This window comes from Melospiza georgiana, chromosome 4, assembly GCF_028018845.1.
Source record: "Melospiza georgiana isolate bMelGeo1 chromosome 4, bMelGeo1.pri, whole genome shotgun sequence".
Lineage (NCBI taxonomy): Eukaryota > Metazoa > Chordata > Aves > Passeriformes > Passerellidae > Melospiza > Melospiza georgiana.
In genome coordinates this window covers 67,322,387-67,349,315 of record NC_080433.1, presented here as the reverse complement: position 1 = coordinate 67,349,315, position 26,929 = coordinate 67,322,387, and the positions used below count along the sequence as shown (strand labels likewise).

At 43.0% G+C, this 26,929-nt stretch overlaps 1 protein-coding gene across 1 annotated transcript in view; it reads left to right on the top strand.

The window, feature by feature from the left end:
- The window catches only part of CDHR3 (cadherin related family member 3), a 34,883-nt gene extending 9,135 nt beyond the window's left edge, over positions 1-25,748 (top strand). The window contains exons 4-19 of the mRNA XM_058022817.1: positions 723-808; positions 1,950-2,044; positions 2,149-2,253; positions 6,220-6,368; positions 7,698-7,887; positions 8,191-8,353; positions 9,813-9,912; positions 10,071-10,169; positions 10,775-11,001; positions 12,499-12,670; positions 14,229-14,473; positions 17,524-17,705; positions 19,431-19,444; positions 20,845-20,876; positions 21,917-21,965; positions 24,624-25,748. Coding sequence (XP_057878800.1) covers positions 723-808; positions 1,950-2,044; positions 2,149-2,253; positions 6,220-6,368; positions 7,698-7,887; positions 8,191-8,353; positions 9,813-9,912; positions 10,071-10,169; positions 10,775-11,001; positions 12,499-12,670; positions 14,229-14,473; positions 17,524-17,705; positions 19,431-19,444; positions 20,845-20,876; positions 21,917-21,965; positions 24,624-24,853 — 2,138 coding nt within the window. The 3' untranslated portion in view covers positions 24,854-25,748. The remainder of the gene's footprint in view (positions 1-722; positions 809-1,949; positions 2,045-2,148; positions 2,254-6,219; positions 6,369-7,697; positions 7,888-8,190; positions 8,354-9,812; positions 9,913-10,070; positions 10,170-10,774; positions 11,002-12,498; positions 12,671-14,228; positions 14,474-17,523; positions 17,706-19,430; positions 19,445-20,844; positions 20,877-21,916; positions 21,966-24,623) is intronic.
- The last annotated feature ends 1,181 nt before the right edge of the window (positions 25,749-26,929 follow it).

Sequence of the window (26,929 nt, the reverse complement as noted above, 5' to 3'; positions counted from 1 at the left end):
GCAGTCAGTAGGGGTCACAGTGGAAATTAATAGTCCAGAAAGAGCAGATCCAGCAGACACAAAAGGGCATAAAGCAAATGATGTGATCTGAAGATCTGTTGTCCTGTTAATTGCTCTGCCCAAGGAGAGATGAGCCTGTTGCCAGTGGTCCAGTGTGGGATAGCCCAGCTGTGAGAATCCCTGGCACGGAAAGGAATGTACCTTGCACTGAATTATGAGCCTTAGCAAAGCAAGCCTTTAAATCAGTGCAGACCATTTGCTAATTATCTGCCTCACAGGTGTAAAGGAAAAGCAGAAATGAAGAGGAAAGGCTCTGAGCTCTCCTGACAGGGCACTGGGTGTGGTCAGGAAGGGGATGGTGGGGAGGACCTAGTACGGATTGTATTCTTCCCATCTGCAGGGTAAAAAACCCACAGATGTAGCCCAAATGCACAATTTACTCCATAACCTGTGAGCAACTCAAGATAGGCCATCAGGGAAGATCAGTCTTTGCCTTGGAGGGACAATTCATATTGCAATGGTGGTTGCCCGTTTACAGATATGTAATTGGTTTCTTTTGATCCTTTGAGTATCTGTGAACTTTGTGATGATTTTGGAATTACACTTGTGAAGAGAGAAGAAGCAGCAGGCAGTAATACATCCTGACAGCTTCAGTGCATCAGTCTCTTTGCTGCTGTGCCCTTTGCTTTATTCAGATAACACTTAGTCTTACATCCATGCAGCTGTGATGATCTATGTGCTGGAAGGGGCACCTCCAGAACGCATTTACCGAGTTGATGCAGCTGATCCCGAAAACGCAAAACTCAAAGTAAGTTGTATTAAACAAAAAACTCCAGAGACTGTATAATCTGCTGTGTCCGAAATGTGAATTACCATCATCTTTCAACAACTTCCTTCCTTATCAGAAACACAGGAAAAGTTTTAATCTGGAAAAAAAAGAAGCATTCTCAGTACTAAACTAAGAAAAAGCAGCCTTAATGCTTGGACATGAACTATATTTTAAATTCTCAGCCTTCCAAAATTAAGGGATATTGAAGGCAGAATTTGATATAATTAATCAGAGACACAGTAAAAATTGTGAATTTAAAATTTAAAAAAGGCTTACAAAATGTTTCTTGTAGATGAGAGTGACTAAAAGTAAGTAAAAATTTTAACCTTCTGTATCACAATTTAAATTCTCTTAAATGAGACAGTAGGGAAATCACAAGGCAAATGAATATCAGGTTTTGGACAATCCCAGGACAAACTGTCACCTACCTTCAGTTATGAAAATGTGTTGGCTGATCTGAAAATACTCATGGTATTTAGAAAAACTTGCGGAGAAAGATACATTGGTAGCTGGGGGAAAGTAAGTGCATTTAGCTAAGAATTTGCTTTATTTAGTTTGGCTTTATAAAATACAGTACATTCAAGAACTGAACCTGAAGATGCTGCTTCAATGTTTAGTGTTATTCATTAAAGCAATTAGCCTGAAGTCTGTGCTCAGCCTTTGCCCAGTGAAGCTGGGCTGGTGAGGAGGGAGGCAGAGCTGGGAGGGTTCAGCTCAGCTTTGCGTGTGAAAGCAATGGCAGGGAGCTCCATGTGCCCTCCAACCCCTGACACCTCTGAGGCATAGGAAGCTGCAAATAAAGAAATGCTCTTACACCCTTGGGCAGGTCTGCTCAGAGGCTTTTGCAGGTTGTTTTTGAGGTATAGGAAGCTGCAAATAAAGAAATGCTCTTACACCCTTGGGCAGATCTGCTCAGAGGCTTTTGCAGGTTGTTTTTGTGGTATAGGAAGCTGCAAATAAAGAAATGCTCTTACACCCTTGGCCAGATCTGCTCAGAGGCTTTTGCAGGTTGTTTTTGTGGTGCCTGACCCTCCCTAACTTTCCCTGTTCTGCAATGATAGGAACGAATGGAGAGATGTTTAAAGGTAAAAAGACTAATTTCTTGTTCTCCTCATTTCAGTATTCACTGGTCCCTGCAACAGCACCATTCTCAATCAGTGAAAGTGGAGCCATTTTTTCCACAAAAGAATTTGATTATGAGAAAGATCCACATAGGTGAGAATGTATTTTATTCCCATGGCCTATTAGCTTATAGTATCCAGAGAAATGTTTTCTGACATACACAGAATGATTCTTGTTCTGTTTTTCTTATTTAACAGTTACTTCTTAAATATAACAGTGACAGATCCAGATGGACTCAACTCAACTAGAACAGTGAATATAAATATAATTAACATCAATGATGAAAGGCCTTACTTTACCACGTGAGTAAAAATTTTCCATTGCTCTCAAAATGTAGGTGTTTTCTCAGGTTTACTGCTTTGGCACCAGTGGGAGGGTTTAACATATGACAACAAAATATGACTGAAAAAAGTATTTTAGTTTTGCTATAATTCCTATTCTTATACTGGAAAGCTTTGTCCTGATGTCACTCATTTATTCTTATTTGTATTGTTAATAGTTGAAAGTTTTCCAGGCTCTTTCTTTACACTAAGAACAGCCAAACAAGCTTGTTTTACTTGTTAGCACTTACAGAGGTTAAAGCTACACAAAGATTCATGGACAAGTTCAGACAAGGAGGTTAATTTCACCCGGTGTGAATACAATCATATAGGGTTCTCCTTATGCAGGTGGGCATTTCACCATAATTGTGTTTATTCATGCAGAAATGTCTAGACATGAAAAGGTCTCCCTTTTGATCAGTCTTCTCTTCCCAGACACACTTGTAAACAATCCTGGTGATCTTTGAAACGTTGTTGTCTCTTACTGTGTCATAAGCAGGAAATTGTGTCATAACACACAAGTCAGAAATAGCTTTTGAAGGCTAATGGAGTCAGGATATATTAAGAATTTAGAAAAATGGGAACAAATATGCATGTGCTACAAGCAGGCTGTTTTGCTCTGGAAAGCACAATGGATGGTTGTTTCTGAAGCAGGAGCTTGACAATTACTACAGCTGATCTGACTCTGTTGTTGATTTATCTGTGTCACTTGCATGAGACACTGATGGGATTCAAGGCACTGTCATTGTGTCTCCTGGTTGTGAGACTCTACAAGGTCCCTGCTGAGAATATTTATGATGGTTCTTCTCCTGCCACCACTGCAACAGTGGAGACAGGATAGCACCTGGGGCCATCATGCCAGGAGGTTCCAGCCACTTGTTTGGAACAATCTTCTGGGTATTGTCTCGATCCAGAGCAAGGCATGGTTCCTGGGCTGAGGCCAATGATCTGGACCTTGGTGGATAAAGGGGTGAAGAATCTGAAGAAACAAAAGAATTAAAGTTTAGAAATAGTCATGAATTGTTGCTGCTGTTGCTGTTGATTTTATATTTTTTTGCTACCTACTTAATACTTGAACCTCATGTCTGCAATAAACAACATTAATAACTCATTCCATGTTACTGTAGTTCTGCAAGCAGGAGTGATGCCTTGGGAGGCTGCCTAGAACAGAGGCTAGGCAGAGTTAAAGGAATAAAGTGGGTATTCATTAAAAGGCCTTCAGAGGATACACCCTGGGCAGTACAAGAGCTCAGCCAAGGCTACACCCAAGATGGACAACTGATCATGAGTTTTCACACTTTTAGAGGTTTCATTCCATTTACATATTGGGGTTCATTGTCCAATTACACCTTCAGGTTATGAAGTCCCATCCTCCCAGATTGCTCTCCCCAGTTCCCTGTTTTTTATCCTTTTGGGGCATGAAGCTGCAATGGTGTCCTTAGTTCTCAAGCTGAAGAAGGATTGTTTTGTCTAATTGAACTGTGAAGAGAACTTGCTAACACTTTATATGAAGTTCAGAGTTATATACTAATGCAGTATCTGGAAAATATGAAAGCTGAAAACTTAAGGCATCATAAGGAATCTTCTTCCAAGTGCCAATGTCTGCACATTGTGTTCTAGACTGATTATTCCCTCCTAATATTGCCATTTTTGTGTATTGATCCTTGTGTCTGGAATGCTAAAAGAGCTCTTTTAAATATTTATCCACTTGTTTGAATTAGTAAAAACTGGAGTGACTTGAGAATCTGTAACATCTAAGACTCGTAGCACAAAAAGAGTCTGGTATTGGTTTGAATCTTCTCCCTTTTAGATTGGCACTACAGATCAAAAAGAGCAGCTCAGTTTGTAAAGAACTTTAGATTAAATTGCACTTGATGATGTATCCTTAATATGCCCATGTATGGTCTGTCCCCTGCTACAATGAGAGCTGCATGCTGGGGCTGAGTACTGCCTGACATAGTAATAATCAGTGCTGGGTAAGAGCTGGGGAAACTCAAGGAGTTAGCAAACCTCCTTTATTTTACCCCAATCATAGCTGTCAATAACAGAGTTTCAAAGAGTCTTTTTAATTGTTCCCATAGTATTTGCAAGCACATCTGGTTTTGGTGTTCACAACACTACATTGGCATTCATCCTTTTGAAATTGTTGCTGTTAAAATCAGTGGAAAACTTGTGGAGTCGGGAAAACACAGGAGAAGACAAGAAAACAAGCATATGCTTCCTTTGCAATTACATGGCAGCCACTAAAAGGTCTGCTAGAGCCATCCTGTACAAAGCCACTGGCAGGTGGCAGACAGATGGACAGCAGGACACATGCCAGACACAGCTGTGTAGGAAGTGGCCCCAGCTCCTCCCCAGCTGTACTGGTGCTTTGTGCTATGGGGGTGTGCCCAGTAATGCCCCATTTCTTCCCAAAATATCTGGTGGGGATGGATAACAACCAGGGTGCAGAAGGGTTTGTAGGGCTGTGAGGGTGGAGCTGGGGTGAGTTTGGTGTTCACAGAGAGGTTGGAGTTGGGGTCCCAGGGGGCCTGGGGAGTTTCCTGCCTTGGGCCAAAACCACTTAGAGCTGTGGGAGTGAGTGGGATCTGTTTCCTTCTGCGTGACTCTGGAAGCAGCAGGAGAACAAGGAAGGAAGGGACTCAATGCCAAGACCAGAAACTTCATAAATAACTGACACAGTAGGCTTCATAACCTCCTTGTTTTCTTCTGGCTGTAAGTTAGGTGTTTTTACTGGGAAAACCCTCTGTGATTTCTCTCCTGTATGCTTGCCTCTTTTCATATGAACTGACAGAACAGTTGAAGACAGCGTGTCTCCATAACCATTTTTGAAATTGTGAGTGGAGATCTTGAGACATGGGATCTTCTGTTCTGTCTCTGCAATTCTCTGCTCCAATTGCTGAGTGCTCCATGATGTGTGTCTTCAGAGAACAGCAAAGGACTCACGTCTTCCTGTGCTGGGAACTACAGAGCAGGCAATTACCTAAGTGGTAGCATAGCATGTTTTAAAAGTGTAAAAAGTATTTAGTCTTGAAACACACTTCTAATGTTTTTTGAACTCTTGAGGACCTTCAACTCCCTTTGAGTTCTAGAATTAGGAGATGCACGTGAGTTCGTGTGTGCTTCAGTAATATCAATCAGTCATCTAAAATTCCTTGCACCATTTTTGTCCTGGCCCATGCCTATTTTCACATGTGGTACAAGTACTGAAATTGTCCACCTGAGTACCCATATGAACATCAAACTGCCACCACTGTAATCAATCCTGCACAATTGCCTGCCAGGCCATATTTGACCAATAAAACTCAATTCATGGGAAATTTGAGAGCTCTGTCATACCAACCAGCACTAGTAGAGAACCATTTTCCCAGTGTAAAATGCATCAGACAGACAGATGCTGCTGGGAGTTTGAGGCATGTTCATCTGTTAGGCACCCAGAAGAGTGCTCCTTCCTGCCTTGGCCTACTGCAGCAACAATTCAGTTTTTCTGTAATACTGTTGCCCCCCAGAAGGCTCCAGCACCCATTCCAAAAGATGATTAACTACATTACTTGTAATTTTTGCTTTTCTCTTGCAAAATGAGGGAATTAAAGGAAATGGCTCTTTGAGCTGGTGGCTCTTTAGGGAGATGGATGACATGACTTAATGGCCTCCTACCTGTGCAGCTTCCATGGTCCTGTGAAAGTCAAATTGCTTTTACTGTGGAAAAGTTGCAGAGGAAGAATACTTACTTGTGTGGCTGTGCCACGACCACATGCCAGTTCAGCTACTGCTGCGTGTCCATCTGGCAGAACCCATGGATGGGATATTTATCCAGACATGCAAATAGCCATCTCTGAGCCCAGCAGCCCAGCCATGGCTCTGCTGCTACACTTGGCTTCTCAGCTAAGTCTGTAATCAGCTGCCCTTACAAAAAAGATGCGTGCTTTGCTGAATTTTATCTTGTAGAAAACAAAGAATATACCGGATTCCAGAGGAGCAAAGCCCAGGGACCAGTGTTGCCAATATGACAGCTAGAGATCCTGATGATGGAGATTCTCCCAGCAGACTTTTCTACAGCATCCAGTCATCTGACAGACGTTTTTCCATAAATTCAGGTCAGACAAACAAAAATGTTTCTTCTGACATCTGAAAAATAAAATAAAAAAAGACTGTCTATCGGAGAAATTATTTTTACCTTAGTTTTAAATAGACTTATTTTATTAAGTGGCTTTCTATAGCAATAAGAAATGCTCAGTCCCTTATAAGAAAGTGCAATTCTTTGGTCAGCTGACCAAGACTTGATAAGCTACCTTGAAGAAAGTAGACCAAGGGTGACTTCTTGACAAATACTAACTTGTGGCTGGAGGGTGATGGTTCCTTGGGTGGAAGTAAGATTGCTGATTTATTTTTAATCTTTGAAGACTGCAGTGACCCTTCTGGGGTTCCTGAAATGTCTGTAGGTAGTTAGACTGTGATGTCCTCCCTCCTGTGTGAAATCCTCTCTAGCACTGAGGTGAACAGCAAATCTACACCTCAAGTTCATTGTTCTATTCATGAGCCTCCTCAGACAAGACCATCCAAAGGAGTCTCTTTCTCATGGTGATTCCATCTTCTTCATGCTCTCTGGGCTCTGTACATCCGTTCCCCAGGGTTTTTTCCTCCAGGGCTGGCATTCAGTGACAGCTTTGCTCCTTGTCTGCTATTGCTTTGGATCTGTTTATCACAGTTGTAAGAAGTGCCACACAACACAGTGCTGTGGGGGATCAGGATGATCCATAAATGCTTTGGATTCCCTATGCCCTTTGGCCTTGTGTTGCCACCTTCCTCCTCATTACACTCCAAAATGCAGAGGATGTGTGCACTGTTCTTTTAACTCCTTTGTGCTCTGGGAATAGTACTGTACCATAAAAATCTTCTATTTTTGACAAAGGCTAACAGAAGTGAAAAAAAGTATTAAGTGAGTGGCTGACCAGGGCACTTGGCACAGTCTGTCACAGCCCTGATGATCTGTGAGTAGATTTGGACGTGCTGACAGATGCTTGAATGATACCAGTGGAAAGAGAAGCTGTTTCACTAGCTAGGGAGCCCGGACAGCACAGGCATTAGCAGCTTGTTGTCCTTGGTACTCTGTGAATGCACTCAACTCTGGCTTGCACTAGAAGCTTGAGAGCAAGGGAGACCTAAATGCTTTACAAACCCTCTGCTGAGGCCTCCTAGGTGTATTTTTCAGCAATGGTATCTAGCCATTAGTCTTACCCAGAATGTTCAGAACCATTCTGCATCACTTAAAAAAGTAACTAAACCCGCCATGATTTGCACAGAACAGAAGGCTTGTTTTTATTCTGCGACCTTTCTGTTGAGCTGCCCTGCCCTCCTGCATGTACACCATGACTGTTTGCTGCTTCCCCCCATGGTGAATGTCTGACTCGTGGCTGCTCTGGCAGCGACTGGAGAGTTGCAGGTGGCCGTGAGGATGGACCGGGACGCGCTTCCGCTGCGGCTCCATCCCAACATCTCCCTGGTGGTGCGGGCGGAGGACAGCCCCGGCAGCGGCCATGCCGGAGAGATGGAGATCACCATTGTTGTTGAGGATGTCAACGACAACCCCCCAGAATGCAACCCTTCTGCCTTCAGGTATGGAGTCTGTTCCTGGCCTTGGGGCTGCCCTGCTGCCCCAGGCCTGTGCGCAGACGAGGGCACAGCCCCAGACCCACGGCTGGAGGCTCCAGTGGACATTTGTCACCAGCCTGCCCATCGTACAGGGCTGCTGTCCACCACAATGCACGGGTCACTGTCTGGGCTGCTTCCTCCGTGGTTGCATATTTAGATCTAGCATTTAATTTAAAAAGTAAATCAATGTTTCGGCCTGCGATATATGAAGAGTTCAAAAGCAGAAACATGAGTTGCTTTGACGGGAAATGTGTTTGTTTTAAACAGGAAGGAAGCAAATGAAAATATCGCTCCTGGGACATTTCATGTTGATCTTAGAAATTACTGTAAAGATATTGATGCTGATCCATCAAACAACCAATTTATTTTCACTGGATTATCTGGTTTTGGAAGCAATAACTTTGCTCTGGAGTCCACTGGAAGACTTGTGGTCAGTCATTTGTGTCTTTATGTTAGATTACCCCATTAGAGAAGTCAACTTATGAAATATTAAAAGGGATTTTTTAGATTTATTGTGCAAGAAAAAAAATTACTGTAATCCATTTCACAGTAGGTGTGATGTGGAGAATGACTGTTTTGACTGGTTGTGAACTATATACCCCTAGATAGGATGCTTTCTAAGGATTTTACAGAATTTAGTGAACAGAGAGTGTTTTCTTCAGTTTTAAATAAATGTGCTAGATATGATTAAAAAAAAAATTCTTTTTTAGGGAGTGTGAAGCACCAACTTTGATATGGATAAACAGAGAAATTTGATGCCATTTCATACCCATTTACTCATGACAGACTGTGGAAGATCCTTGCTATTCAGCATGAAGAATTTAAATACTTGAGAAATCTCACACTCAGTAATTGGTCAGAATCGTAAAATCACTTTGAGTGGCAAATTTTCACAAAAGTGTGGTGGGATTTGCACTTCTGTGATTTTGCATGTCAAAATATGGATTCCTTATGCTGATAGCTGCTGGCAAGCTGGCATTGGCCAGAACCCCACCAGTTCCAGGACATGTGCAATGGTGGTTGTTTTTTTGCTTTAAAAAACCCCCGTGGGCAACTGCAGAAAAAAGGAAACAACAGAAAATAGGCATTCTGTCTTAAAAGTCAAGAGTGCTACAGGAGCAGTAAAATGATTTTGTATGGTTTACTTTAATTTTAGAACTGAGGTTTCCTTGTCAATAAGAACGCTCTCAGCTGCTTCATCTGCCAACATAAAAAGCATTTTCCTTCCTGCACAGGATAAGATTGTTGTCAAGCCTTTGATCCCTGTGTATGTGCAGTGTAACAGACTGCACCAAGCAAGCTGCTCCTCAAGGAACCTCCCTGAAGATGCAGCCAGCAGGGGATGCCTCTATGTTAGACCCACTGCCCCAAAGTTTATGAGGCTTCCACAGCAAGATAGAGAGCTCAGAAGATTAGGATTTAAATCTCTGTGAGCCACCATTTAGTAACAACTTGGTTCCTGAGGAAACACTCATGGCTAGACCTGATAACTTTTTTTTGGGGCTGCAGGCATGAGCTCAGGTGATAGCTCAAGCTATCACTGTTAGCAATTGCAGATCCTTGTTGAGCCAAGAAAGGGCAGCATAACCAGCCAGCTCATTACACAAGCTTTGCATTGACTAGGCAAAAGGTCAAGACCTTATCATCCAAATTATTAAACTTCCTGCTCTAAAGGGGAAGAAATTTTGTTGGCAGAAATGTGAGCATGTGGAAAAAGCCTGGAACTCAATTCTGGAATTGACTATTAGTCTGTGTTAGTCCTATAGAACAGTTCTATATACCCAAGAGGCAAATCATACTTAGAGAATGCTGAAAAGAATAATTGTCATCATGTGTACTGTGACTTAATGTATGGAGATATAAATATGATTATGTTCCTTTCTATTTAGATGACTGGAACTATTGATCTAGAAAACCCAGCTAATCCAGGAGTTGAAGTTTATACTTTGACTGTCAGGGTGCAAGATATTGCCCATCCTAACTACTCAAGCAAGTATCCCTTTTACATTTCTTTTGATAGTTTTCTGTGCTGTAACATCATGGAGAGAGGAATACCATATGTATTTTGAATGTATGCATGAGAAAATTTCACAGCCATACTTAACTATGATTTAATCTTCTGATTTAATCTTCTGTTATATTTCCAGATATCATCTACATTTACATCAGGATAAAGCCAGTGAATGAATTTTTTCCAGTCTTCCATAATTTATCTTATGTATTTAGTGTTTCAGAAATTACTAAAGGTACAGTAAGTAGCACCTAAATGATAGAAACAATGTTGCCATGTCGTTAAATGCCTTTTTGCTCCAAATGAATTTTCATATATGTAGATGAGGCAAATGGCTCAAAGTTCCAGTTCAAATAGGGTCTCCACCATGCAACCACCTACTACCCTTAAATAGACTAAACTGGCAAAAACTCCAATTGTACAGATGGAAGCTGAGACAGAGACAAATTCAGCAATTTCACAAGAAATCTGTGGCAGCGCCAGGAACTGAACTCAGATGTCTTGTTTTAGACTGTCTTTCTGCTCGTGCTAAATTAGCCTTTTGGAGGGACTGTGGTGGTGCACAGAAACCTTTACAGACTGACACAGATGAGTGAAGACTCCCTTGGCCCAGCCATGCAGCACTTCTGCTGAGGTTCCCTATACATTCCTGTGTTTTGGCATTTATTGTTAGCAGCCCGTGTACAGGGGAGCCATAGCACACCACAGGCAAATGGTGCTTATCATACCATTGCTTTATTTTTCTTGGGTGAAAAACTCTTAACCAAATCTTTAGTTCAGGTTCATCTGTGCCTTGTATTACTTTAAATGTTAATGAATATGGGGGTTTTTGTCTCTCAGTTGGATCCAGCATTGGAAGAGTGCATGCCACAGACAAGGACTGGCCACCCAGTGTCATCACTTACTCCATTGTAGCTGGAGCTGGCACCAGGGATTACACAAATATCTTCTGGATCAGCCCAACGAGAGGAGATGTGAGGATTTTAGCTAGGTTAGACTATGAAACAACTCAGAAACATATTTTCACAGTACAGGCCTCAGACCAACAGAAGTCTACAACAGCATCAGTGAGTAAATCCACTCTACTACTACACCTTTACCTACATCTTTCTTTCTTCTTCCTAGCAAGAGCAGTAAGGCACTGGGGAAAGCACTTTCTGTAAAAGGCAAGAGCATCCCTGCCCAATTATATATTACTCACATGAAAGAGATGTTGTTTACTCAGTCTTGGTTTATTTCTCACAAAAAGGATAAAATAATATTTCAATATTTTTGACTGTGGTGTTCAATTCTCAGACTTCTTTTTCTTATTTTACCTGGACAGTGAAGTTGTTTTACTGTGCCCTAGACAATTTAAGTTATTCTTTATGGCTACAGAGGTACTAGAAAATAGAAAAAGGACAGGGTCTTGAAGCCAGGTAACACAATTTAATTGTAGCCATGCTTAGTGGTAAACTCTTTTTGGAGTCTCCGTAGTGTCCCTTGGCCCTCAAACATACTTTTGATTTTGTTTGTCATTTCTTTCCCTGCAAAGTGTCCAAAGTAATGTGAGAATTGTGTTGCAGAGCTGTTTTCATGGAGTGGTACAGAGAGGATATGGCTTGAATAGCAGGGTTGGGCTTAGGTTTTCTGCCCAGACCTATTTTATTCAGAAGAAAAAGCATAGATGCTATATCCACAAAGGTATTTTACAGTAACTTTTTTCAAGGAATCCCAGTGTCCCTCACAGACAGGCTCCTTTTGACTTTTTTTCACACTTTCTCCCTCATGACTGCTTTACATTTGATTTTTACACATCTCTTGGGGGTGACGCAGGTACTAGGCTTGCTTTTCATTCCAGCCAAGCACCACCCATAGAGCTGCTATCGAGGAGGTATTTAATCTCTTTATCATCTACAATGTTTTAAGATGACAATTAATGAAAACAGCATCAGAAGCTTTTACCAATGTCAAGCTTGTTTGTTGTCTGACAAACTGACATTAGAAAGAAGAACTTTGGGAAGGGTAACCTTTTTCTTTTAGCTAACTAATCCCAGGTGACATAAACACATCTGGTTCTACTCAGGGTGCTCCTACCCATGCAGGAGGCCATTACCAGCATTTCTCTCTCACTGGGAACAGTCTATAAACACTTTTCCTTCCATGGATCATACTCTAAATGGTTATTAAATATGCTAAGAAGCATAACTAATGATTGTGAAGTAAACTGAGAGTTTTGGAAGGGAGTTTAATGATTCTGTGGTACTATTATTATTTCTCATTTTCACTATAACACAATTCAGATTGCTCAAAGAGACATATCAGCTTGAAAAGCCTTCACTTGGGGAAGATGGCTCAGCTTATGGAACCTGTTCCAGAAGAAATGCTGATCACAAGAAGAATTGAAGAACAAATGATCACAGACATTTTCTGGCAGGAGCTAGGCTGGAAGGGGACTTCAGTGCTTTTCAACTGTTGTTCATCAAAAGAACAAAATGGGCAAAAGCAAATAGTTTCTGAAATTAGCAAAATTCTGTCCTGGCACACTGAAGCCGCTTCAGCTTGCTATTGCTCTTTTCTTCCAGGTAACTGTGAATGTTTTGGAAGTAAATGATGAAGAACCAGTTTGTTCACCCAATTTCTTCTCACTTCAAATCCCAGTCGATTTAGCTGTTGGGACCAACGTTAATGGCTTCAGGATTGAATGTCAAGATCGTGATTCTGATCCCAGGTCTTTCCGTTACTTCATTAATGAAGGTACTGTGTCTCAGTGGGCGAGCTGGGAACAGTGGGAAAAAATACCAAATGCTGACAGTTCACTTGTGTTTATAAACAAATATCTAACATAGTTTGTGTGCTAATTTCATGGTGAGCTAGCTGTGATCCACAAGTTCTGCACATCATTACGCTGATCCTCTCCACAAGTTGGTTACTGGTGCTACAGGTGCTAGCAGCTAGAACCACTCCCTTGCAAGGCTGCATTGCCTGCCATATTAATTAATAGGCTATTAATTACTCAGTTGACAAGAACTTCAGAAGAATGAGCTGGAAAGGTGTGCAGTGTCAAATTTCCCTTCCAATTACAGCTGAGTAAATCTTGAGAAATGATGGAAAGTTCTGTATTTCTGCATATCTCACCATCACATAGATGGTGGTGCACTGTTCAAAACAACTGCTCCAACCTGCATATCATAGGTCCATGCTGTATGCAATAAACCCTCTTTTTAAAAATCCTTCTTTGAACCAAGTGATCAGCTGCATCCACTTGGAGAACTGCAGTGGTGTGGGATGAGACTCAGCTTCACAAAAATGGAAACGCTCTCTTGGGGCAATTCCTTCTTTTGTTGCTGAGGTGACTGCTGTGAAGGAAGGAGCAGATTGTCCAGGGGCCAGTAAAAGAGCTGTGAACATCAAAAGAGGGAATCTCTGTCTTACTGCAGTCCCTTGATGCCACAGAAGGAGCTCTGCAGACATGGTATTGACACACGATTCCATACAACTGGCATGGCTGTGTTAGTAAATCAGTGTCTGATCATGGGCCCAGTCCTGGTGGTACAGACCTGAGCTGTGCCATGCATTGGCCTCTGAGTCACAGAGCAGCTCATGGCCCTTTTTGTGCTATAAAACAGGCATGGCCTTCAAGGACATGTCAACTCTTCATCTCTGTGGGGCTGCAAGAGCAAAACCAAAGCACATTTGGTGCCTTTTCAGGGCTCTGATTTCCTGTATATGTGGTCTGTCCATATCCTCACCGCTGGAGCTGGTCTGCCTGCAGCCTGGGCCATGAGCAGCTCTCCAGCTACAATGGACAGAAAGCAAAGGGTGGGGGCCAGCATTTCTGAACTCTCCTCCCTGCCCCGTGGTGCTGACAAAGCACTGCAGGGAATTAATGTTACTGAGCCATTAACTCTCTTCAAAGGCCACTGCCTCTGGGCAGATGGAGAATCCTTGGAGAGGGGCTGGAGCAGCACTCCAGGGGCACCCCAGTATTGGAATGAGCTCTGCCACAGGGCAGGGTCCTCGCCCCAGCTGGGTGTTGTTGTGGTTGTAAGTTCAGGTCATTCAGGTGACCTCTTGTGTGCCCTGTGGCTCTGAAGTGTTTCCACAGCCTCCTCTCTGCTACGTCCCCATAGCAGGTCTCATTCTAGATTGTAATGCTTTTGTGACTGTGCTGGTTTAAATTATTTTATGTGGTACAAGGAAGATCAAGGAGCCCTTCCTGTCGTTGACATTTCACCACACTTGTTACACACATTTACTTTAATGTGGGATTAAAGTAATTTTTTTTTTGTATTTTGGTGTTACCTTTTTGCAGGCAATGAGAACGGTCATTTCACCTTTTCACCAAGTGCTGGCTCCAACACATCTCGTCTGATTCTTACATCAAGGTTTGACTATGAGAGTGGACTTGATACAAAATGGATTTACAGTCTGCGTGTCCACATAACAGATGACAATTTAGTATCTGCCAGGGACAAAACTACACACTTAACTAAAACTGGAACAGTGACCTTAAGCATCAGAGTTATCCCAAACCCAACTACTGTCACAACCACTACGGTAAGTTCACTAAAGCTTATGTCCAGTTCTGCATTTCTTTTAGGGAGTAATCTCCACAGGAGTAAGGAGAAGAGGGTAGATGTATGAAAAAGGAAAGCAAAACCCTGGAGTGCATCTAGTCCTGGGAGGTTCTGAGCCTTTTGCTCTTATGGTGAAGCCAGAGGTGGTTCATGTGCTTAGTGTCATGAAGGATTAGTCCCAGGTACAGAGTCATAACATGTGTTTTGTATTTCAGTTTCTAAAACAAAAAGGGCAGGAAGCCAAAGGACCGGGCATGCTGCCATTACCATACAACTGGAAAGTTAAAGGTTTTGGCAGCTTTATTAATAAGAAAAGAGCAGGGATTAACCTTTGCCTGGAACCTTAAAATTACCTCATGCATTTTGCACTGCTTCTTTTTTTATTCATAACTATTCACTCCCCCATGTGCCTTGCAGTTTTCTGTGCTTTTTTATCATTGGAGCACATTAATCTGCGGCTATCAGAGTTGAAACAGACAACAACAGCAACAACAACAACAAATCCTCATCATTTAAAAGCGTCCCTTTTCCAGACCTGAGATCACTGTCGTGTAAAACTTGGAGCAGCATGTCAGGAAATGAAGCAGTTTTGCACAGCTCAGTGTGTTGCTGCAGTTTCAGCAGATTTCAGACAGCAAATCCAGAGGGGTGGGATGGGTCTTTCCTGAGCTCCACGCCCATGTGATGGTCCATGGCTGAGCTGAGTAAGCCTGCACAGCTTTTGGCAGCCCAGGTGGGATCTAACCTTGAACATCCTGTGGAGATGTGGGCCCGTGTCCCAGCAATCCTGTTCACTCCTCTGCACAGCCATTCCCGCTGAGCTCTGTCTTACCAGTTCAGTTCTGAAGCTGATTTCCCTCAGGCTGGTGCAGGATGTGCAGAGAGCTTGCTTTTGTCTTGTCTGTAGATGTGGCACAGCCTGAAGGTACAGACCACTCTGTCTCCATCCTTGTACCAGTCATGCCTTGCTGCACCACCCTCCATCTTCCACAGTCCATCCATTCCCTGCCTGTCTGCAGATGGCATTATCCTCTTCTCTCTTGCATGCAGGAATGAAAGCAGGAATATCCAAGTGAAGTGGTAAAAGAGGCCTTTGCTGTAAAATGGTCTAGATCTTCTGGAGGCTTCTGGTAACTGAGCCAGAACCAAAGGGTCCTGCAAACAGCAGGATCATACCATACAGATCAGACCATACAAATCTGGTTGCTTTGCTCTGAACATGCTTAGCTCCAAATTTTCAGACTGATTAATAACCCTATTCTTATCTAATGATCTTTTGGGAAGGAATAAATGATTTTTCCACTGCCTTCTACTCCCCCAACTTGATGTGGAAATGAAAAGTTAAGCTGAAAAAATTTATTCTGTATTTCTTTCCCATGCTTCACCACAACTACAAACAGTCTCAACCACATACCACAGCATTAAATCTGTCTCCCCAGAGATATCAATCTTCCACTTGCAGGCTATTTTCCAGTAGAGCACTTCCAATACAGCAAATCCTCCCATCACTACTCTTTACATGTGTTCAGTGCTCAGCTCGATGAGTCAGAAACTGGAAAGCTGTTTAGGTAGTGTAGAAAAGAAGCCCCATTACAAAATGTCACTTGTGACTTCAGTCCAGGTGAGGAGAAAGTGGTGGTGGTGATATTGAGATTATTTGAGCATTTCTCTAAGGATTGGATGTATATTTTTTTGACAAGACTAAATAGATTATTTTAAAATTATCCTTGAACTGGAAAGAAATAAATACCCTGCTCAATTTCATACTCAGCGTGATTACAATTGTCTTACAGAAAATTAAAGAAAAACTTCAGTTGGTGATCAAAACTAATAGTACCACACTAGGTAATGAACTAGGTAGAGTGAATGAGTAATTTCTGAAATGTGTGAGAATAGTTTCATGATGGGACCTTAATGAATGAGCTGTTAACACCAAATGATGTGCCAGCTCCTAGATGTGTCTTCTTACACTCAGGAAGATGTGGGAGATTGCAACTGCTCAGGAAGTGTGGTTTTTCCTTCTGGAACGAGTCACTGGGTAAAAAAGAAGGAGTTCCATTTCTTTTTATACAATAACCCAGTTTCTTAGGGTTCAACTCCTCTTACAAAGCAGTCTGAATGATTACTGCAGTGAAGATGACCTACTTCCAGTTTTGCCTTAGGTAAAAAGAAAACAGTATCTCAGTAATGGCAGTATTCCCTGAACTTGCCCACCCTCCACCAGTGTACTTATAGCCTCTCAGGCAACCTGAGACTCTTAAGCCCCACCACTCTCAGAATCTCTGCTGCTCAGAGTGACCCCGAGATACATTAGAAAGTCTCTTTTCCCAGCCCGGCACTTGGAGAAGGAGTCAGAGCTCTTCAGTTTTTGGTCCTAAGGTTGTTTATTGTATCTTAGCTATAAAATTCTTTCTCCTGTCCAGCTGAGGTCTGCTCAGCAAGACAGTCAGAGGCACTCTGCCCGCCTCCCGGGCAGTGTTATCTTTATATAATAAAAACTACAGGTACAATATTTACAATTACATTCCAATACCTATCACCTGCGTAAGACAGTGAGCTTCTACTCTAAACCAATCTAAAAGTGCCAACATCACAGCAGAAGATGGAGGCCAAGAAGAAGAAGGAGAAAGGCTGGACATGCCAGGATTCCTCCATCTTGCCCCCTGTACCCCCATTCTAAAAACCACAAAAAGCCTATTCACCCTGTGATAAATTCACTGCCATTCTACTTAAACTTTTGTGGCTTGTAATTCTTCATCTAAAGGTTGGTAATTGTTTTTTCCAAGGGCTAAATCAGAGGCACAGGGGTCTTGGGCTCTGTGCCAAGGTCTCTGAGCCCCGCAGACAGGGGTTCAAGGAGCTGCCAGGGCAGTCAGCAGGCAGGAGCATGGCACGAGTCCCTGCCTCCCTTCACCTCCCTGTGCCCATCACCTGCCGAGCCCTGGGCCGAGCTGGGCTGCCTCAGCCAGACAAAAGGTGATCTGGTGTCAGCATGCAGCCCTGAGGAACTCTTCTGTCTTGTTTTAAAAGCCTGGCGTGACTGTTGTGACCAGAAGAGAGAACCTGTACTCTCCATCAGCATGGTACGTGCCGTTCGTGGTCACCCTCGGCGCGCTGCTGCTCCTGGGGCTGCTGGGCCACCTGGGGCTCCTGCTGCTGACACGGCTCCGTAGCTGCTGCCCCCCGGCAGGGAAGGCACACAGCACCTCTCTGTGAGTCCCCACATGGCACTCTGGGCAAGCCCCAGCACCCCCTGGCAGTGACAGAGAGGGCTCAAGCCTTTCTGCCATGATGGTATCAGTGCTTTGAACCTTCTCTAGCAGTATGGCCTGTACCTGGGGCTCCTGCTGCTGACATGGTTCTGCTGCTCCCTGGCAGGGAAGGCACACAGCACCTCGCTGTGAGTCCCCAAAGGGCACTCTGGGCAAGCCCCAGCACCCCCTGGCAGTGACAGAGATGGCCTTTCTGCCATGATGATGTCGCTGCTTTGAATCTTCTCTAGAAGTGTGGGTTGTGCCTGGGGCTCCTGCTGCTGACACAGTTGCTGCCCCCAGGCAGGGAAAGCACACAGCACCTCTCTCTGAGTCCCCAAAGTGCACTCTGGGCAAGCCCCAGCACCCCCTGGCAGTGACAGAGTTAGCCTTTCTGCCATGATAATGTTGCTGCTTTGAATCTTTTCTAGCAGCATGGCTGCACTGCAGTAAATGCTAACACAGTGATATTAATGGGTGGTAATGATACGAACTCAAGGAAATGTGTCCCTGGCATTTTTTTTTTCATGAGTTTAGTAACATTAACATTAGGAGAAGGAAGGAGTGGAATTAGCAATTGAAACCTCTAAAGGCAGCTATGCTCATGAGGCTCAGTTGGAGCCTGTGCCAGACTGAGCTGACCACAAATATTCTGGTTTGCATTTGACCCCCTCTCCGAGGGAGCTCCCATCTAGGTAGTAACTGGATGCATTTTCCTCTCTCTTAGCTACAGATCCCAGTGTCCTTTGCAAATATTGGTGTTCATGCCAAATTCATTGTTCTGGCAAAACTTCTGCAGATTTCCTGGAGTTTTACCAAGCCAGTTACAAGGCTCTGGCCCATGAAGCTTACCTCTAAGTGTTCATGCTTGGCAAAAGGCATGGAAGCACCTGGGACCAGCTCTGAGTCACTGTGGGAAGTGGAGAGTTCCCTGCTGGCTCCTTTCTCAGTGGGCTGGAGCCAGACTGCCTCTAAATTGACTTTGTACTTCACAAAACAAAGATAAGCAGTCCTTTAAGTGGCTGGGATTAAAAAAAAAAAGGATTTCTACAAGTATTCTCAGGATTTGGACATCAATTTGGAAGTTATATTAAATGTAAAGAGCTACTAAATGACTGTGACTATATGCTCAGATCATGTGTGCAAAGCATTAAATGGTTGTGATAAAAATGACAAATGAATCTAAGATACTGCTATTATTTATTAATTGGGCAAATGATTTATTGGAGACTGGGGTCTCAGATCAAAAAGCAATTTCTATATTTTCAAAAACATTTATAACCTTTCAAATATTTTAAAAGGCATTCTCTGAGCACATCAGACCCAAAAAAACCTGACCTTCCTCCCAGGATGGAACAAAATGACAATATCTGAAAATATATTTTTCCAGATTATATAAATCCATTATGCCATCATCAACAAGACTTTATTATTTTAAGAACATCCCTTCTTAAAGAGGTGTTAGAGCAATGCTCAGGACTGTTTTCCTGTTTGAGAGCAGCATTGAATGATACAGGCTTTCTGTGAAAGCAAAATCAGAAACCAAATAAACCAAGCCAATCTCAGAACTCAAGGAAACACATCCTTCTTGCCAAGTGAAAGAGAATAATATTTTTTTTTTTTTTTTTTTGGTAGAGAAAAGCATGACATTTGTTAACTACATTCTTAATCTTCTTTTCATTACAGGATAAATGCTCCAGGTGTGTACCTCTTTTCTATATCTTAATGTTTAAAAATAAGACCTTGTTTATGATTCTGTGTAAAATCTGTAAATTAATTTCTAGATAGAAATTTGACACAGTAGAAAGTTACTGAGATTAGATAGTCCTGGCCAATTATGGGAGGCCTGATTTCATGGCCTTTTTAATCTTCAAATCTATTAACTATTGGGCAAAACCCAAATTCAGAGTAGTCTGATGCTCTGGCATAGATGCTAAAGAATGAGTGTATTTTTCACACCCCAGCCATCTATAGCACCTTCAAGAGTCCTCTCCACTCTAATTCCCTGTTCTCTGATCATTTGCTCCCTTGGCACCATTACTTCACTTATATAAAGATTTGTTTTGAAGTATTGCTGCTTTCTAAAATGTTTGCATAACCTAGCAGGGAGATAAATCACACATGGAAAAGCATGGGTTTTTTTAAGCAGTCTTGTTCTTTTTAGTCCCATTGCATTTCTGCTAGAAAATACCTCCCATATGGGCTGAGTAGGACTCTGCTTTTGTAATTCCCCTTTCCTCAGTCAGTATCTCCCAGCTGGAAAAAAATGCAGACCTAACAAACCCCACAAAATTAGCTGTTCTCTTGGTTGCCCAATTTGAGACATTTCAGTGTTGGCTGATTTCCAAAAAGTGAGCGCTTTTTACTTTCTGAAAAACTGGTTCCCAAATGCTGGGCAGAAAGGGCCAGACAGAACAGGTTTCCTACCAGTGTTCAGGCTGAGATCCACCTGCAGCACTTCAGAGTTTTGCACACCTGGCTGGGAAGCCCATTTGTGGCCAGGCACAGCTCTCCACTGAAAGGCCATTAAACAAATTGGCAAGGAGTGAGTGAGAAGAAATCATAGCAACTGGTTGGGCATCATCCACAAATCCGTGCTGCTGAGATGCCCATGGCACTGCTGCTGTGTTTGTTTGCATGTGGGATGAGCTAATAGTCTGGTGAATTCACACACAACCAAACTGTTCTTCAATCTGAATTTTACTTGACTGAAAATGCAGCTCTGCCATGTTTTGTCTCCAAGCTGATATTTGACAAAAGCTTTGCAACCACAAGCATTTGTGTAAAACAATAATCTGCATTTCTAGTTCAGATATTCCCAAAGGTGAATTTCTGTATTTGTTCATATTATTTAGAAAGGGAAATTTGTTTAATAAAATTACTATTCATTCATTACTGACTTTTCAAGGCTAGTCTTTTGATTAGTCACTGGCAACTGTGGATTCTCGCTCAGCATTTGAAAAGAAATAAGATTCATTTAAGATGTCTCAGCATTTGAGTAGAAAGAATGTCTATTTCTTTGAGGAAATCTTGACTTTAGTGTCTACAGTCATCATCAGAAAATTCTGATTATTAACAATGTGTATTTTCCTTTCTGTAGAAAAGAAGAAGCCTAAGAAAGAAGTAACTGTGGTAAGTACTGCTGGCCTCAAAGGAAGCCCCAGTTTTGCCAGCCCCATCATGCAATATGACCATAGGACCCTTTCTATGAATGGTGTCTGTTTTCCAAAGACAGCATAAAAATGAGAGGCAAGGCAATAATTGCTCTCAAGTGCAAACACTTCACTGTCCCAGCTGGCCTCTGTGTTTGGAAGCAACAAGTGTGTGAGGGATGTTCACCTGCACTGGGGCTCCTTTGCTGCCCAAATGCTGTACGTGGGAGGTCAGACAGGCTGTGCCCACAACAATGACAGGGACACTCACTGCAGAGGTGGGACAAGTGCCCCAGCTTCACTGATGGCAGCAGTGCCCTGCTGAGACTCCACTGACCTGTGGAGCCAACTCTGATCCACCTGAGTGCAACCAGCAAGGTGTGCCAGCACACCCAGGCTGTGAAGAGTTTGGCCTTGATAAGCTGTTTGCAGCAAAATGTCATGGATGTTTCCACTGCTGGAGATGCTCCTGGGCCTCAGGGCTCCTTCCTTTTCACAGACATAATTACATAAAGGCTGCATAATTGTATAAATAGACAGAATGCTCTCTGGCACATGGTGTGGCTCCTGGAGTGATCCTTTGCAGGTCCAGGAGCTGGACTGGGATGACCCTTGTGGGTCCCTCCCAAGTCAGGATATTCTGTGAATCTGTGCAAGGCACTTTGATAAGTGAACTCTCTCTCCCCACATTTTTCAGAGAGGGGATTCCCAAGCCTACTCTGGATGGAGGAGATCATCTTGTGGTAACACACATGGAGGCATTTAGCACGTCAGAACTTAGTAATTCTCCTTTAAATATCTAGTGAGGAAACCCTACACCACAAATGGCTCTTGTTGCCATTGGACTATGGTCCAATGTATTGCCATTGGACTGGTTTAAAAAAAAAAACAGCCGAAAGGAATGCAATATACAAGCCACATAGATCCACCTCCATCCATGTAAATCACCATTTTCAAGTTACTGCTCCTCTTTTTGATTTAATTCACAGTTTTCATTTTTCATTTTGTGTTTCTTCACAGACAATGACAAAGCTAAACACTATCTTTGATGGAGAAGCCAGGGACCCAGGTAATAAAAAGCAATTAACAGAGGATATGAATATTCGGCTGGAAACAAACTGGATTAGTTGATTTAAATATGGCTTGACATTGGTTTTTCATATTTCTAGAATATACTTATAGCCCTTGAAAGCACACATCTGAGGGTCAGACTGTTCACAATTCCTCTGCTAAACTGGAATGCATGGATGTGGTATAGAAAGGTGGGAGGGGAGAAGGAATATGTTGCAAGTCTCCTGCTCTGGTGCTGTCATAGCTACATGGTCTCACCCATCTTGTGTCTCGAGAATGGCCAGGAGATAAATGTCACTGCAGAAGTGTTGCCTTCACCTCCTGAACTTCTCCCTGGAGAAGTGGGTGGGTGAGTTGCTGGCTCCTGCACAAACCTCCTCCCTTACAGGAACAGTGTGCTGCTGCTGTTTATCCAAGGCTCAGGCATTGCTTTTTGGGGAGAAAAGGGAAGGCCATCAGCTGGCAACAGGCGCCTGGTGACATTATGTGAATTATGTGAACTCTTGGCATATCTGATTAACCAGCTGGGAAAAGCAAAAATAAGGTGAAAGCTACAAACCTCAGGATGAGCTGCTGGGGAGCTCATCCAGCTCCCCGAGTGACAGCCACTGCTCTGCAGCAGGGCTCATTACAGGAAAAATATTTTTGCTTTACTGAGGATTGATCTGGCTTACCTCATTCCCCTGAAACACAGCCCCTGCCTGAGCCCCTTACTTTGATTCTTGGCCTGGAATTAGGGTGCCCAGCCCTGTGCCTAATGGCTGAGAGCCCCAGCAGGGAGATGAGGGGCTGGTAAAATGTGACAATCAATCAAAATAAGTTTTATAAAATAGATCTGAAAATAAGCCTGAAACAATAGGTCTAGAAATCATCCAGAAGAAGGCAGGCTTGTTTCAAGTCTTGGATTCATCTGGTCAATTTCCACCAAAGTGCCTGTAACTTGTGTTTTTTATTAGCTGGCTCAGAGCTGTTGGATGTGTTGAGCTAATGGGAAACACCAGGCATGGAGACTTCAGTACAATTTGGGCAAACAAGTGGGACCCTACTGTGCAATTAAGTCCATCCACAAGGCTGCTCAAGGCTGGTTTGATCCAGGTCCAAGCTCACCTGCTATTTATAAAGAGATCTGGAGGAATGGGCTCCAAAGTCCCTGGTTTTTTCCCTGTGTAACTGCATTTGTAATATATTAAACACGGGTAGTCTCTAGGCTGCTGAAAGAGCTGCTTTCCAGTCTTCCTGCAGGACAGCTGGGGCTGCCTTTCTCAACAAACCTGACCATACTGGACTCCAGGATATCTGAGCCCATCCAAACATTCATCCAGAGCCACAGCATTTGTGTCACGCCTGACACAAACATTAAACTCTAACACAGCTCTGTGGTGACAACAGGGAAAAGTGTGTTCCCCACTCCTCCCCTCTCTTCTCAACAATTCATTGCAACCCCTAGAGGATCAAGGGTTGCTGCTTTGGAAATGAGATTTAATAATCCCCAGCACATCATCTGTTGAATATGATTAAGAGGGATGGTCAGAAGCTGTTCCCTGATCTGGGCTGCTTTAACATGTCTGACTTGTAAGCAGACAGAAAAAATAACGTATAAAGAGGTCCAGTTTCATCTTGAGTTGCTCAAATTGTGTTAATGTGTCACAAACCATTAATTCTGATACAAACTGCAACATTTAGTAACATGTAACCACTGTTTCTTTCCAAGCCTTAATGGTCTGTTGTTTGTCTTCTATTGTTTAATTACAGAAAGTGCCATTATAGCTTCTGATTCTCTTCGTAGCAAGATACAGTGAGTTAGACTGTGAGGGGGTCACACTGGACACACAGCAATTTTTTCACTTATCTCTAGGTAGCAATGAACTGAAGGAGAAAATACTTTGCTTTTAATGTTCAAGTAGAAATTACCCATAAAACCTGAATACAGACTGAAGTCTCTCTGACAATGAGAGATAGCCATGCGTGCTAAACAACACAAATTTAACCATATTTTATCTATATGAGAAAATCATGTACTTGCATGAAACACACAGTACTTTCACTCTACTAATGGCAAAATGGACAGCAAGCCTGGAAGAAAGCATTTTGTGTAAATGGAGAAGGAATGTGTGCAGCCAAGACTCTCTGGATCTCCAGATCCTGGGTCAGTACAGATGAGCTGACATGGTCTGGAAGATGTGTGTGGCATGCTGTGCTCCTAAGCAGGGTTTGCTACCTCTGGTAGGCAACTCTACATGACAAAGTAGGCACAGACATATACAATGGTCTTGCTCAGTATGGCTGAAGATAGAAGTTTTGTCCTTACAGATATGGATGTGTTTGTTACACTGCCCATGTTAACCCCTGGTAGCTGGAACTTGGATAAATTTACAGGGTGATAAGAAATTGATTTCTTTTGGAGTAGGAATGTTTAAATATCCCTGTTCTCCTAACTGCAAAGACAATTCTTATAGTGACAGCATCTCCTCTTAGCAGCCACTCTGATGCCCAGCTCCCCACAGAAATGAGGATTTCTCTCTCAGGGCTGCCTCCCCAGCTCAGCTGAATTCCAAGGGCTTCACGTTTCCCATTTCAGTTCCATGCTGAGAACTGCCATGTCTTAATCTGATAAGGCAAACATTATTTTAATATTTTGTCTTTTTGTTCTTTCAAGTTACTGGCAGAGTGTATGAGTTCAATACACGGTCGGGGGCCCGGAGGTGGAAGAAGAGCAATGAGCCCCCTCAGCCAGTGCTGGCTATGCAGGAAATGTCCAGTGCCACAGAAAACAGTGGCCAAGGGGTGGATGGAGCAGAGGCACCAAGCAAAAAAGAGCCTTCAGATAAGAGGAAAGAGCTGACTGCAGCAACAAAACCAGCTGCCAAGCCCTCAGCAGGGCAATGAGAAACACCAGGCCAAGCTGGGCAGAGATTGCAGAAGAAGAAAGAGGAGTCTGAGGATGGGGGCTTATCCTCACCAGCCCCTTAAGGCAGGAACTGACCTCCTCTCCCAAAATAAACTCTGCTTTTCTATTAGGCCAGAGTGCATGAGACTCCAAGGCACCTCCCCACTGACACCTGATCTGAACAGCCAAAGAATCAGATGTGACTTTTCTCTCTCTCTCAGCTGTAAAACAAAAGGTGGCCATAAGGTCTGTAAACCAGACCCAAAGGCAGGATGAATCTGGATGCACCTTTGGCAGGTGCATGTAAGAGCAGGAGAGGAGAAGAGGAAGCAAAGCAGAGTCATGGACAGAAGCATTCAGTGCCCACTGCCTCCTACAGACACTGGTAGCTTCCCCATAGAAAAGTCTGCACCTCTGGCAGGCCCGGCCCCATCCTCTGCCTGCCTTTGGGAATGGCAGCACACACAGATGTGAATGGGGTTTCCTGTCCCTGCAGAGCAACCAGGTGAGTGAAAAGCACACCAGGGTAGAAATGTTTGCCGGTAGAAGCTAAAAATATTTTCTCTTCATTCAGTATTTTATTTCAGCCCTTCCTTGCCCTCCCATCTTGCTGTAGAAAAGTCCATGGCTTGAAAGCAGCTCTGGAGTAGAGAAAACTCACAGCTTCTTGTGGCATCTCAGGCTGTCAACACTTTCAGCTTATTTATCTTTTGTAACACTAAGAGCATTCAATATCTTCACCTTTGGTATTTCCTCTGGCACATTTAATACTTTACAGGATCAAGTGGAATATACTCAAAAGAATAATGACAGTAAACACATGGGGTGAAATAATCTTTTCTGAGTGTGAGCATGTATAATGTACGCGCTGTCTGGAAACCTGATATAAAACAAACAAACCTGACAAGATTTTATAAAATTATTTTAATCTGAAGAAAAGTAATTATAAATGATGACTTAATACTCCATGGCTTGTCCTGGCTTGTTTTCTTTACTGATTGCAAAAAGGTTTTTTGACAGCAAGGGACTGATATCAGGTGGTAAAAGAAAATTTTGGTTTAAGTTGAGCAGTGGCAGTCAATGAAGATTACATTCAGTCTGTCACATACATTGTTTTTGTCATGCAATGAAGGACCTGGATGGAGAAATCCACAGTGAAATCACTGGATCCTACACTTCACAAAAGCAGCTGTCGTGGTGCTGTAACTCTTTGCTGTGCTCCAAAGGAGTGGCTTGGCTCAGGAGCAACTTCCCTAACAAGTACAAATCATCTTCAGTCAAATGTTGTTTCATTGCACAATCAGAAACCCAGTGTGTAATGAACACCACAATGATACAGACAGGAAAGACTGATTTATACTCCCTGAGCACATTATCACTTCACTGTGTCCATGGCAGTTGTCATAACATTGTTTGACCCTACAGCACCAACAAGGGCAGCCACACATTCAGGGCTCCAACCCACCATTGTTTGCATTTTTTAGCTGCAAATGCAGCACATTCAGTTTCTATTCAGGTGGTTTTCCAGTGACATAAAGAAACTCTGCAGGAGCTGGTAGTGCTGTTGGAACTCTGATCTTCCTAGCACTCTGACACCAACCTATCCGTATGCACACCTGGCACCTCCACACATTAGATTTTATTACCTGAAGAAGTTAACTGCATTATTTCCATGATAGGAAGACACACGGGGTTTTGTATTTACTTTCCTGAACATTTCTCTAGGGCATCTGCTTTACTTTCTTGATTATTCTAGCACTACTTCAGTGATTAAGGGACAAATACTTTTTTTTTTTTAAGGCAAGGGAGAGACAGGCTGTGGTTTCAGCCAGGAAACTGGCAAAGAGGCAGATGAACACTCATCTTTCTTTACTATTGCTCCTGCTGCTGAACTGCACAAACTTATTTCCTTTCTTCATAGGGAAAAACCCCAACAGCAGCATAACCTGGCATCACAGCAGGCTCTGAACTCCATGTATGCAAACACAATGTCATGGCCAACACTGCTGGTGCCATGGTCTCCCACAGCCGGGCAACAGCTGGGGGAAAAGCAACAGCTCTTGGAGTGGTGCTCT